The 14,693-nt window shown below is 34.2% G+C and overlaps 1 protein-coding gene across 2 annotated transcripts in view; it reads right to left on the bottom strand.

Annotated features, from left to right (window-relative positions):
- LOC149561928 (serine/threonine-protein kinase BSK1-like) overlaps window positions 1-14,693 on the bottom strand; it is a 107,081-nt gene that overhangs the window by 41,620 nt on the left and 50,768 nt on the right. For both annotated transcript variants that reach the window (XM_089825444.1, XM_089825443.1), the window contains exon 6: window positions 12,822-12,927. In XM_089825444.1, the coding sequence (XP_089681570.1) occupies window positions 12,822-12,927 (106 nt within the window). The remainder of the gene's footprint in view (window positions 1-12,821; window positions 12,928-14,693) is intronic.

Below are 14,693 nucleotides of genomic sequence, written 5' to 3'. Positions count from 1 at the left end.
GACTTAAGGTATTAGTAGCATAACATATATTGGGACGAGTATTCACCAAATACATTAAGGATCCAATGATCCACCTATAGTGAGTAGGATCCGTAGCCCAAGAGAGTGGAAGTCCTCTTAAAGCTATCATGCTAAGTTCTGTGTGATCAACTTGACTTTCAATTGTTGCAAGTTGATCTTTTAATTCAAAGATTCTTAGAAAATAGGACGTAATTGACTCCCCATTATTCATCTTTATGTATAGAAGATCTAGCTTTAAAGTTAGCAATCTACTAGTATTATTGATTTCAAAAGTGTTCTTAATAGTAGAGAAAATCTCAAATGCAGTTTTAAGACTGGATATAGAAGGGAGAATATGATCCTTTACGGAGTCTAATATTTTTCATGGCCTTGTTGTTGTGTCTTTTCCATGTCATTTTATCTGGATCATTTTCAGAAATGGATTTGTTTGATTCTATGTACTGTTCTAATTTCATTTCTCTTAGTATTATCATGACCTGAATTTTCCATGATGAAAAGTTTGATGCTCCCTCAAGTCTATCCTCTAATCTTACGTGATTAACCATTTTGAATTTGAGGATAAATTCTAAATTTGATAAATCTGAGATTTTAGTTTTAATCCTGAATAATAGAAATTCCTATCAAGATGGCTTTGATACCATGTTAAATATAAGGATCTCTGATAGAGATAAACTATAGTTGCAAACTGTACAAACTCAAATTTACTTACCTGTATCTCAGATTGACTGTGTTGTTGAATGGTGCAGATCTTCAACCTTGGATAGAAATTTGTGTAAGATAATCTTCAAACTTGAATGCTAATGGAGGATCGATGAACTTTTCTTTTGTTTACCTGTAGGGAGAGCAATCAATGGCACTGTATGTGCCTTGTTATTGATACATTTCCTCAACGACTGCTCGGCATCATTTATATAAGAATGGAGAGTTACGTCCCTGTAGAGACATGGCTCTACATGGCCGGTCATGCCCCTACATGGGCATACTAATATTAGTTTCAGCTATAAGAAATGTAATTTGTCTACTTTGCAATTGGTGGTAGAACAGAAATATACAAGGCCTCGACAACAATAGTCTCTTCAAGGATAAGAGCTTGATTAAGATGAAGTCATTTTATGAACAATTGAATATATATATATAATCATATATGTGTGTGTGTGTGTGTATATAAGTATATATGTATATATTCTCACCAGTAAAACAAAGTTCATGTAAATCATGAATTCAAGTGCTCAATATCACTTTCACAGATGCTATACATCAACATGATACATATGCATTTTTAGGGCACGTTTAAGCTTAAAACGCCCATAAAATGGCATTTCCAGCCCATGCATTGGGATTTAGGGAGCACATTTTTTAGTTTTAAAATGCACTTGAAATCCATGTTTTTGACCTTTTATGCAAAAACGACCCATATTCATGCATCTAGAGGGCACATTTTAACCCAAAAACATCCCATATACATGAGTTTCTCAAAAAAACTTACACTTGGAGGTTTTAATAATCACGTTTTTTGCATCCACATGTAAAAACGCCCCATATATTTGACATTGGAGGATCACATTTGCAAGCTTTGAAATAGTCAAAGAGAAGAATTGTTTGGGAAATTCGAATTTGGAGGAAAGTCATTCATTCCAACTTCTTAATCTTTCACATTGGGCTCTTTGAGCTCCAAGTAAGAAGATTTCAACTTTGCTTGTCTTTTCTTACTTCGCTATTTTGTTGCATATTTTGGCTTACCTTTGTCCATTTGTTCAAAGTCATGCCATATATTTTGCAAATTTTCTTTAAATAAGATGAAATCTTATCTATTCAAGTGCTTGAAACTTCCCCAAACTCCAAAAACGAAATTACATGTAAGAGAGTTGTCTTGTTACTTGTCATGTCCATGTCAATAGCCAAAGGTATGTTTTTTGTTTTGTGCAAAGTTTTCCTTGTTTGTGATGGAATATTGTCATTGATATCAAAGTCAAAGGCATGATCAGAGTTGCATATAAATTTGAAGATACATATTATTGATATAATATTTTAATTCATTACAAATAGACCTATATATTTCCTAAGGAAGTAATATTTAGAGACACCAAATTAATTGCATATGTTGGCAAAACTACATAAACATGTGGAAATCTACACTAAGCAACGAACAGTACTAAAGACACAGGAAATTGCATCATGATATGCAGTGACACACTCATATAAACAATGAGATTTATATATGGTGGCAAAATAATTGACAGTATTTAAGATTGATGTTGAAACAATTATGAATACAAAGTTTCATCGTATCCACCTGGGCAGAACAGATATGATGGAGATACGAGTTTCTTTGAAAGTAAAGAAAATATTCTAGTCAGAGGTTTGGAGTCATGCAAGAGATGATGACCATGCAGAGGTAAAGACTGTAATAAGAAGACAATACTGGGTAGTGATCATGAGTCACACTGTATGGCATCAAAAGCATAGAATATTAAACATAACAGTGTTTGAATATTTTCAAGTCTGACCTATCATTTTAAGCGATACACTTCTATACAGAATTGGTTTAGAAAAATGATGAAAATTTGATTCATATCTATTAGCGATAATCATATTTGTTAATAATCTGATCCATGCCAGAATTAGAAAGCATTGGAGGTTTGAGTTTGTAAAGTTTAATAAATCTTAGTTGGTGGAGACTTTATCAATTAGATTCAGTCCGATTTACTTGATTCAAAAGACTTTTGTATTCCTTATATAAACTTGACTCCTTAATATTATATGTTTTATTGCAGTAATATTCTCTATGTTCTGAGATCTGTATGCCACTTTTATTGATATGATCTGCAGATATAAAATTGGAACTAATATATATACATATTGGAGCACAACCAAGTAGGGGCGTGACCCTACGTGATCATGCCTCAATATGCACATACACTAGCACGGATTCATAATGATTTAGTTAAACCGATAACAATTTCAATATAAGCCACGGGTATTAGTTAGACCCAATAACAATTGTAATACTTAACACGGGATGTCACCCGATAATACAATCGGTGTGAATGAGTTAGAGCCCATTATGGATGTTCGATAGCAATCGGTTTATTGCCTATCGTCACTAACAATTATAACTCAAATCCCAAACATGAATCCAATCTCAATGGAAGATGTTTTCATCTTCATGTTGCGGCACACTCTTCAAGATATGCCAGAACTTCTTCAAAGAACAGAGGCATCTTGTTGAGAAGACATGCTTCAAATCAAAAGAAGCAGTAATTCATTTGGTCTCCATTTTCCCAAAGGTTGTTTGAAAACCTGAGTTCGTGTAGGAATGCACCAAGCACTTTGCTTCAAAAAGCAAAAAAGAAAAAAGAAGACTTAAAGCTGCTAATGGTGTTAATGGAAAGTTGTTCCAAGTTTACATTTGGACACCATCAAGAAGATTTTCAAAGTGTTAGTGACTCCAGAATGTGCCAATCTACAAAGGAGAATTAATGACAACTAGAAAATCATCAAAGAGAATGCAGCGATGCAGATAGTCTACAGGATTGATTCATTCAGAATCAACAGCCTCAACATTTTCTTCAAGTGTTTTTATGCTTGTAGCTAATAAGGATGAATTGCATGCGATACAATTACATGTCATTTCATTTACATGTCCTTCAAACATGTAATCCAATAATTCTTCTCAACTAGTTTTACCGGGTCAAAGTGGTTGAGTTGCTCCCACTTTTTCCTTTTTTTTCTCACTTCTTTTCCTACATCAAAAGTGCTCCCCTCATTGTAAAAATCATCTTTTGTTATATGCAAGAAAGCTCTGTCAAACTTGTGCAAGCATAACTTTGATTGTGTAGTACCAATTTGGGAGAAAGGTGAATAAAGGAAGCAATTGGATTCGAAGTTTTGACTGGAAGCAATTGTGATAGTACAAATTAGAAGCTTTGACTATAATTTGTGCCTATTGTATTTGATTCGTGTTATTATTGTGTATTTTAAAGATAGATCATATTGAGTTAAGAAGCAACCGGAGCCAAAGCTTTGACAGGGAGTGGTTGCAGTAATACATAGACTAAAAGCTTTGGTTGTAGCTTGAATTGCCATAATTTTTGAAATAGTTAAAATTCCCTACTTCTGAAAGTCTTTGTGCCCCAATAGTAGAGGTTATTCTTATAAACTAGATTAAAATAGGACCAAGAGTTAAACCAGTACGCTTTGAATTAGCCTTTGAGTTGGTGTTGGTTTATCAGTATCACTGTTTCCAGCTATTAGATAGAACTGTAGTTAGAGATTTCATCTTGCCCATTACTCACTCCACGGGTAAGTAGAATCTTTCCTAAAAGCTAAGAGTAAAGAATATTGGTAACACCCATTACAAATCTCTCAACTTCTTGCTTAGCTTGAGTTGATCCAAGGACTGGTGAGAAGGGGGAGCCTACCCTTTAAGGTAGGAGAGACTTTATCTCATACGTTGTGATTGATCATCCTATTTTGCGACTAGATTTTAACAAAACTGTCAATTGTAAAAATATTCACCCAACAAAACCACACAAAAAATTTATATTGGGCCATGTTTCACATCAAAATATTGTCGTTTCTCATTTTGTAATGTCCCCTTCTTGCATGTAAGCAATTTTGTGGCCACTACCTTATTTCATTGGGTAAAGGGATGCATTGAGCTAAATTTCTAAGCAAATGTTCATACAAACACTAAAATATAGAGGAAAACAATAGGAAACATAGCTAGCATAAAGCAAGAATCCTAGTATACCTAACCAAGCTACCAAAAGAGCAAAAGGCAAGTAAACTACTTACAAAGCAATAAACGTTTTACCTCACAAACTTTTGTTTGCCTAAATGGTATGCTCAAAATGATTGGTTGATTGTTGAAATCAAATTAAGTTACTTGCTTCTATAGTATAACCTTGTTTGACTGCTATTACTCTTCTTGACACTGATTATGTATTGGTCAATTCATAGTTTTTTGATAGGAACGATGAATGAGATTAGATCTTGTTTACTGAAGAGTTGAGGCTGATTTAGAGGAGAATGAGAGGACGACAAGTAGCATCCTACAATTAGTGCACATGGTCAAGGCAAGGATTGAGAAGAGATGAATGGTGGAGCTTTGATTAAATATATTATATGATAGAAGATCGAGATTGAAAAGCTTTTTGAAGCCTTGCACACTTGGAGCCATGTGTAAGATTGAATTCATTTATTCAACTAATGATGAAGGTGATTTTATAGGAATGAAAGAAATATTGTACATTCATTCAATTTATGAGAGAATCTTGTGGAAATGAATGATCTAATTAAGTAAATGTGACTTATTCAATTAAGGTTGGAATTCAGAAAAAGGGCTAAATTGTTTAAATTGATTAAATAACTAGAGGTAATTTATTCAATAATTTTAAAAGAAAGGTTGTGTTGACTAAATAGTCTGGAGTGGCTGAATTAATTCTAGTAGAACAATTGAATAGCTAAATTAAATTAGTATTTATTTGATCAACAATGAAATAGGATCTATGGGATAGTTTTGGTGTGATGTTCGTGAAAATGCAAGAATGTATTTTGGGTGTCTACAATTGGTATAGCTCTTTTTAAGAAAGCATGTGATAAAATTGAATGGCCTTTTAATCTACTTACATTTAAGGTTATAGGGTTTGGAAATTTCTATTGTGGAATGGTCAATGTTTTGTTTAGAGATGCCTCTAGACAGACTTATAAAAGCGTTAATTCATCTGATTCTTTCCTCTTCATAGGTTGATCAGGGAATTCCCCATTACTACTTATTTATTTATTGTTGCTCCTAGCACTATGCACTATTTGCTTGAGGATTTGAAATTAAGCTCTTCGTATAAAAGGTCAATAATTGCCTTTCAATGCCTATGCCGCAGAGCTCTAAGTTGCAGATGATACTATGACTTCTGTTGAAATGGATGAGGATATTTTTAGATTGTTCAAGACTAGTTGGAATTGTATTATATTACTTCGAGCTCTAAGATTTATGTTTACAATCTAGCATTTTAAAGTGGAATTTTGATTATCCTAAATGGCTTTTGGATAGGGGTTGGAAACACGGGCTTCATCCGCAAAAAAAATAGTTACAAAACTCAGAGATGGCAAGAGGAAAAAAATGAGCCATCAGGCAGAGAAAATACCGTCACAGAAAACCCTACTCTGGCAAACAAAGTGTAAACTTGTAGCAAACAAATGCAAAAATGGTGCTGCAAGAACAGGATAAATCGCACACACAGAGATGCCCAGGCCTCATGAGGGCCGAAAAGCACACAGCATTCTACTGAATACGAGGAAATCTCAACAGAAAAGGTCGCTCGGGCCAGAAAAATACTCTAGAAGATGAAAAGCGAACCCCAGATTTTTACACAAACCCTCACACATGCAGAAATGAGATTTTGCAGAAGACAAGAACCCACAAAAATCAGAAGAAAGTTCCAGCAATCTCAAAGAAACCTCCAGCAGCTTTTTTACATATAAGATCAAAAAAAAGCAATGTTTTGGAAAAAGGTTCCAGATAAAAGAGGCTACGATTTTTTTATTAAAAATTTGCCAAATTCTACAAAACCCCATCGACCCACTCTAATACCATGTTATAGTAAATCGATATATCAGACAAAAGGAAACGAAGCATCCTTAACTAGATTTGCAGAGACTATGTTTCTAAATTGAACAATCATGAACTGAAGACAGAAAAGAAAACCTCCTAAAGCAACTAATGTAGCTAGGATGACCACTACAGAAATATTACATTATTTCAATAGTGGCTTTCATGCCCTTCAGGTGGATTCCTTTTTTTCTCATATGGGATGATAATGCTAGCTGTTCTACCCTTGCTTATGATGTTGAAATTTGTTTAAGATATCTCTCCTACCATTGTTGCTAATCCAGGTGGCTGTGGTCCTCCTTCTAAGTTGCGTGTTGCTAGTACTCCTGATTTGAATTTCCATGGTGTAGATAGAAGTTGTTGCAGTCACCTCTGGGCAGTTTGGTTTGCAAAATATTATTGGGTCTTCTTGACCCAATTATTTGGACATGGCTGTTTCCCGTTTATTGAGTTTTCCTATTGAGTTATAAACTCATATCCAGTCCTGTCTTCAGTAATGTGTTGATCTTAGAGTCAAGACACTGGGAAAGTGCATTAAGTATTTCATTAAAAAGTTTGATTAATAGTGCAGTGATACTTGACTAATATTGTCACTTATGGTAAACAATACTGTCTAAAAACTATCCAATTCCTTCTGAATATTCCCCTTTTAAATATTTTGTATAACTAGTTATACGATGTAATATCTTGACAGTTTGGTTGGGAGAGACTGATGGGATTATTATTATGGATTTCCTATTGGATCTCTTTGCAGCTGTGGTGAGTCTTTGTTAGACTTTTTAATCAGCTCCTTTTATTTGTAAATTTAGCAAAAATAATTATATATGCTGTTTGAATAGTGATGGATGCAAGATGTAATTCAGGCTGAGAAGACCATTAACAATTGGCCAAAAGCAATAGGACCAGTGCATTCAGTAAGAAAGGGCAGACCAAACAAAGAACGAGAAAATAACTGAAAATAATGAGTCGAACACAATACAGAAGTAGGTATCCCCAAACAATTTAGCAATGAAAACAATGCCAGCAAAGTTGGCAACCTGTGCAAGGACTGTATGTTAGGATTAACCCAAGGGCAAATGTTAGCCCAAGAAGTGGCAACCATAAAAAATGAATAGATTTTATTAAAAGGTATATACAATGTAACCATTGAGATTGGAAGTGTGGTTATTTCAAATGTATTGATAGAGAGTAAAAATAAATATAAATCCAGAAAAGGTGTAAACGCAGTCAAAGACACCAAGACACCAATTAATTATAGCATATTGTATTAGTCAAGGATTATATTACACACATTGTTCAGTATTGGATGCCTTCACATCCAAAGTAAATTCCAAATGCTAGCACATTCCCGTTACAGTCTATGTCCAATACAGTTTAACAGCACTGTCAAACATCTATTCATTTAAATTGCTCCTTAATAGAGAACTCCAAACTTCTTGGAGTATGCAGTTCAGTTTTTATTGGCATCAATTTATGGCCTTGAGCTTAGTTGGTGTTATGGACCATCCTGACCCATTTTGAAAGCGTTTTCAAACTCCTGGGGTGTTTTCCAATTCTCGGAGAGCCTGTCTAGTTTTACCAAGTCATCAAAATTGCAGCAATCATCTAGTCGCTTCAATTTCATCGTGGAATGATCAAATTTGGATTTGATGTCATTTCAGTGCTTTTTACAACTTGGACGAGTTATCCCGACATTTTTTATTAATTCACTTAAGTTGTCTAATACTGAGAATTATTAAATGGACAAATTAGCGTAATAGCTCATTGGAAAGGTAATTAAATAAGTGATGGATGCCTAGACAAGGGGACCCTTGCACTTGAAATGTTATTATTTTAAAAACGTGATTTTTTGACAAAAAAATAGTCATTATAATTTTTAAATTGCAATGACAATCAAAAGTCTATAAAAGGAGGTCTTGGGACTCATTTGTGGATGTGTTGAAGATTTGTTATGCTGTTATGCTGTTATGCTGTTGGATTGACCCTGTGTAGTCTTCCCAAACTGATTAAAGATGATTAATTCATTTGGTTCCTAGATTCAGATTTGAAAGATAATCCCTAGCTAGATTGGGCATGATTTCACTCATGAAGCACCATTGAGCTTTAAGAAAAGTTTTCAGTTTTGTATTTCTTGATGGAAACATTTAATGTCTTCTGATAGCACGTATTTTTTGAAATGTTTATCTAACATTTAACAAAGTCGTTGCTAAATCTTGAAAATGATTTGACAAGTTCTTATCTTGCAGGATTAAAGAGCGGATATTTCCAACTGAGGAAGAGATTGATCATAATTTTATAAGGCTCCAAACAATTTAGTGGTGATCTGCATGTCTGTCTGCCACATTTAGGACTGATTTCAAACTGGTTCGAAGTGATTATGCAGGTGTGTTTGCTTATTTGTGTGGCCAGGTACAACTGTACCTCTTCCTTAAACAAGGTGTGAGCTTGCTGAGTCAAAGCACCTATGTTTTAGGCTGTAATTCTTGATGGTTTAAGCCGCAAAAGCTTGCTAAAGATTTTCCATGAGGTTTGGTATATAGACATAAACATTTAAGTGTAAGTGGCATTTATACTTGGTTATTTCCTTTCTTAAAAAGTTACATTTCATGCATTACATGATGTTTGAGATGGGTTTCATATCTTTAAAAGTTTTCACACTTAGTCAAATTTCAGTCAATGGTAGTTTTTAGTGTGCTCTCTATGTGCGTACAGTTTGATATGACCTCATTTACAATGATTTTGGAGTGCGTGTGGTGAAGTTTGAGACGATATTCAAGCCAATGCTTATGTAGGGTGTGTTGGATAAGAGTTGATGAGTTTTCTAGTGTGGTTTCTTGGTGTTAAGCCCTATAGCAGCATGACACCAACCATTTTCAGACCTGTTCCACCGTGTTCAATACCATCCATACAAGGTATCATATTATAGTTTCAATTGTTGGGTTGTTGATTATTGGTTTCTTGATGATCTTTGTGTCTGCTTTGAACTGCAACTACTGGAGAAATAAAAGATATAAAACTTAACAAAGCACAATTTGCAAAAAATGATAAAAATTAACCCAAAAATAAAAACTATAAAACAATACTAACAAAACCAAGAAAATAAAATGATAGCAGAGATATCAGTGCTGATGTGTTGTGTTGAGCTTACGTGCTGTTTTTTAACTTTTTTAGAATATAAACATAAACCTAGAGTGATTATTACAGAGTACCACATCCTCATGAAGCATATTTCTTCCTTCCACACATAAGTGTTTTGAATTTCTTTTAAACAAATCTAGGGTGGTTATTACAGAGTACCACATCCTCATGAAGCGTAGGTATTCCTTCCACACCCAAGTCCTCTACAGATGGTAACACTTGTCCTTCTTTATCCAGCCTAGCGGAGTCGGGACTCATAAAGCTATAAATACTCATAATTTATAGATGAACATATTTTCATGAAAGGTAAAAGGGTAAGCTTGGAAGCATTTTAACCTGTGGCCTCCAAATTTGTGCAATGTCAATACCTTAATGGCTTAATGTTCTTTGTTTTAACTTAGGTCTTCCGTTGCCCATTGAAAGTCAAAACTGTCTCCCACCTCAAGTTTTGGCTACCTTCTACATTAATCATGTCTTTCTTCACACAACTGTTGGGTTCTTGCCAATTGTTCTTTGAGTTTGAGCTCAATTTTGAGTTCCCCTAATTTTTTAACAAATTCAGATGCTTAAGTCACCTCATCATGTTGCCCTGCTTATTCATCTTGGTTGAGCTAGGCTTTAGTTTCCATCGGCCTCATAAATCCTATGTCATTTTACGTGTTTGCAACATCCTTCAGAAGTGTCACTAGGCACACTTGAGCTGTTATTGGATATTAATTTGTGTACTCAATTAAACCTTAGTTGCCGATTCGTGAAACAAATCCAATTTGGACACGTGAATCAGATCCGTGGATTCGGGATTTTCTTTTTCCAATTATGATTCGTGGACAATTCGTGTGAATTCATGAAAGTTATTTTTAGATGCCTTGTTGGAACCTACTGAGCTTTGTCTTGTTTTATAAGCTACCAATGAATTCCTCTTTCATTAAAGTTTATATACCCAACATAGTGGAAAATCTCAGAGTAGTTGGAACATTGAGGAATATTTGCAAGGATAGGATAGAGAGTTGTGTGTGTCAACATTGTTCACAAGTGCATAACTGCTACCGAATTGCAGGCAATGAGGAGAATGGAAGCATGATTGTACTGTAATCTTTCTTTCAAAGTTAATATATGATTGGCCTCTCTTCTTGGTAAAAAAGAATTCCCACAAGGATTTCAGATTTCTACATGTAAATTCTACGTTATGTGTTGGAATAATGGTCTTTTCTGACTTTATTATTTGCTAATTTAAATCCAATTATAATGGTTCGTGTTAGTCCAAGATTATGAACACTTATTTTTTATTTTGCATACAAATTTTAGCTTCTATATTTTAGTAGTCAAAGCCCTGAATCTCACCAAATCGATACTATTCTTGAATGTCAAACAATTGTTTCAAGATTGAAATTTCCCAAAAGCTTGGCCTAGAAGGCAAGTATCCTGAACATGCTTCAAACAGTGACATATTAGTAGAACAATCCAACACTCTATTGTGCAAGTATTGAATGTATGGAGGTTATTCATCCCATGTCTTGGGCTACTTCTTGATGAACTGCACCAAGGTCCTGAAGACCACTTCTTTACCTATGTGTTGGAAAGGTGTATTCTATTCAAATCAAACTAGGAACTTGTAGCACTTCCTTTGAACCCCCATGAAGCTATGTGATATGGAGCCACATATAACTGACTTTTGGATGTTTTCACTTTCCAATCTAATACACCTAAGTTTGAAAAGTGAGCACAATTTTAGTGTGCGTACCTAAGGCACTACTTGCGGTTCTGCAAATGTTCCTACATCATTTATTGTCAATGATGATGCTAGTGTTGATGAATTAGAAAATGACACTGAAAATTGATTGTTGAGCTTGATATTATTATTTTAATATTGAACTTGACGTTTGAAGTTTGAACAATGAATATTTTATTTTATTTATCATTTGCGTTTTAAACGACTGTAGAGCATACAGAGATCTTGTTGAATATATTATGCTATGTGGTATTCTAAACTTAATTCTATTTTTAGTCTGCAAATATCCATCCATGCCAACACCGGGAACATAATTATCTTTTGGATGTTTTCATTTTCCAATCTAATACACCTAAGTTCGAAAAGCGAGCACAATTTTAGTGTGCATACCTAAGGCACTACTTGCGGTTCTGTAAATGTTCCTACATCATTTATTGTCAATGATGATGCTAGTGTTGATGAATTAGAAAATGACACTGAAAATTGATTGTTGAGCTTGATATTATTATTTTAATATTGAACTTGACGTTTGAAGTTTGAACGATGAATATTTTATTATATTTATCATTTGCGTTTTAAACGACTGTAGAGCATACAGAGATCTTGTTGAATATATTATGCTATGTGGTATTCTAAACTTAATTCTCTTTTTAGTCTGCAAATATCTATCCATGCCAACACCGGGAACATAATTAATTTATTGTCAAGTGCTAGACATCCTACACTGAAACCCCTAAATAAGTAACTGTACATGTACACAGGATCTAAATAAACTATAATGACCATTTTAAAGATCAAATTAACTTTTCTTGTTACTTTATGTTAATAAATGCTAGCATTCATTGGTAGAATTATTTTATCAGAGCATTTACAATTGCAATCTACTGATTCATTGGTCTAGAGAACCAGACAAGCTTTTTTCTTGTTTGTAAGTACATAAATGATGTAACAATTTCTTCCAGAAAAGTTCAACATGAATCAATAGTTAGGAGCTGAATCTAAAAGAGCCATGCTTTCAAAGAAAAAATACAATCTTATGCAAATTTCAAACACAACTCCACCCCTTCTTTCCTCCATCACTCCCTTTGGTGGATATGTGAAATTATGCAATGCCTCAAACAAATTGACTACTCCTATGTCTTCAAGAAAAACTATAAGCAGAACCAAAAAAATTAATTCAAGATTCTTCTTAAGTTCATTATAACTGTTTATCATCAATAGACACTACAAGAATAATAGAGAAATGAAATGCTGCTGAGCAAGAAATTTCCTAAATTATTTATACAGTGAATTAAAGAAAATGTCTCGTAAATTAAAGGTTACCAGTTCTCAAATATTCTGGAGGTGTGTATGCAAGATTTGTGCTGTAACTCTTTCCATCTCTGCTATTTTTCATAAGGCCAAAGCATGAAAGTCGAGGATCCCCTTCCTGAAAATATACAAGTGAAAAGTTGATTAACAGAAATACCTACAGCATTATGGTGTCTAGAGTACACTTCCCAATGTCTCATATGCTATCAAGAAATGTCAGTACATGCTCTCATTCACTAGTTTTCCTCTGCTAGCATTATAAAGATGCAAGATCATACAATGTATGTGTATGTGTTGAGAGCAGGAAGTAGGGGAATTAAAATTCATATATTTACAAATGAAACTTCACTCAATTTAAAGACAGGTGCTAAAATAGAGGATCATGAATGCAAATATTGCACAACCAAAAGTGACATTTAACACAGTGTTTGGATAACCCGTTTGGCTTAAATTATGAAGTAGAAGATTTCAGAGAATATAGCTGAATCCTAACATTATGATGCATGTTACAGATTTTCACTGAGAATAATTCAAATTTTGGGATATCATTCACACTGCTATGAAGAGGATCCGTCTAGACCAAATAGAGAAAGGAAGAACCATCTTTCAAAAATATCATTGCACAACTAAATCACTGTTTCAACTAGAGTTTGGATGATCTGTTATGCGTCCAAGTATAAGGAAAAGGCTATCAGCAGATCTTATTCATTAGGCATGTTACTGAATTTCAAGCAAGATTATTCAAATTTGGGGATACCATCCCTACAGTCATGAAGAGGATCCCTCTGGACAAAGTACAGAAAAAACGAATCATCTTTCACAAATATCAGACAAGAGAAGTAAATCAGGGGTCAAAAAAGTTAAAATATGAATGCCCATAGCCTAATAATGATATCATTTTGTTGTAATTTTCAAGTGAAACATGGGGCTCAAATCCTAACACAAATTTACTCCCTGCCCATCTTCAAACATCACTTGGAAATGTCACAACGTTCAAATTCGAGTTCAAGTTCGGCGACAATGAAATTAGGATGAAATTTGACAAAGGTAAAAAATTCAGAAGAAAATCGACATTAAATTCGTCATATACCTATTTGAATTTTTAAAATATATAAATAATTTTAGTTACCCTGATTCACTGGTATGCCCTCTGGAGCAGGCCAGGGTTCCAACTACTAGCTGGTCCAGGTACAGTTGGGCAGAAATTCGACCAAGGTTTGATTTTTTGCTATCAAATTTGAATTGGTCCCAATTAAAAATGAACCCAGGTGTAATGTCCCCATTTTTGCCACCATCAGAGTTTGAGAAATTAGCCTATTATTGTGATCCTCGAAGGCTAATTATTGTGGATGGATAGTCTTCTGAAGCAGAGGCTTGGCTATGGGAAGGTCTTGTCTTCTTCACAATTCAATATGTTCCAATTTGGTCTTCGCTTGACTCAAATTGGACTTCGTTTGGGCTTAGTTTCATACACCTGCTATTTATGGCAAGTGGGGTGATGATTGAGAGGGACCCTTTCTATTTTAGTTAAGTGCATTTGATCACATGGGGAAATAATAGGTGTGACTCCTATTTTAAACGGCGTACTTAAAGGATAAGGTCTTTTGAAAGTTATTATTATTTTAGTGGCCAAATTATTATTGAATCATTAAATGGCTCAATATAAAGTTATACTTTCACTTAAGTTGAGGGTTGGATCCTCATTGGAAGGGGCCATTTATTTAATTAGTTATAAGCCTAAGTCAAGTTTTATATATAAAAGGGCAAGGAGTTGTTATATGTAAAAGTTGAAGCCACTTAAGTGAAAAGTGTCTTCTTGAAGTCGTGCTAGAAAAGTAATTTTTTAAAAGAATCTAATGGAAGCTTCTAATTAATGGCGTGTTG

The sequence above is a fragment of the Cupressus sempervirens genome, chromosome 4, assembly GCF_028749045.1.
Source record: "Cupressus sempervirens isolate cs-2001-9-10 chromosome 4, ASM2874904v1, whole genome shotgun sequence".
Classification (NCBI taxonomy): Eukaryota; Viridiplantae; Streptophyta; class Pinopsida; order Cupressales; family Cupressaceae; genus Cupressus; species Cupressus sempervirens.
This window is presented reverse-complemented; position numbering and strand designations above follow the sequence as displayed.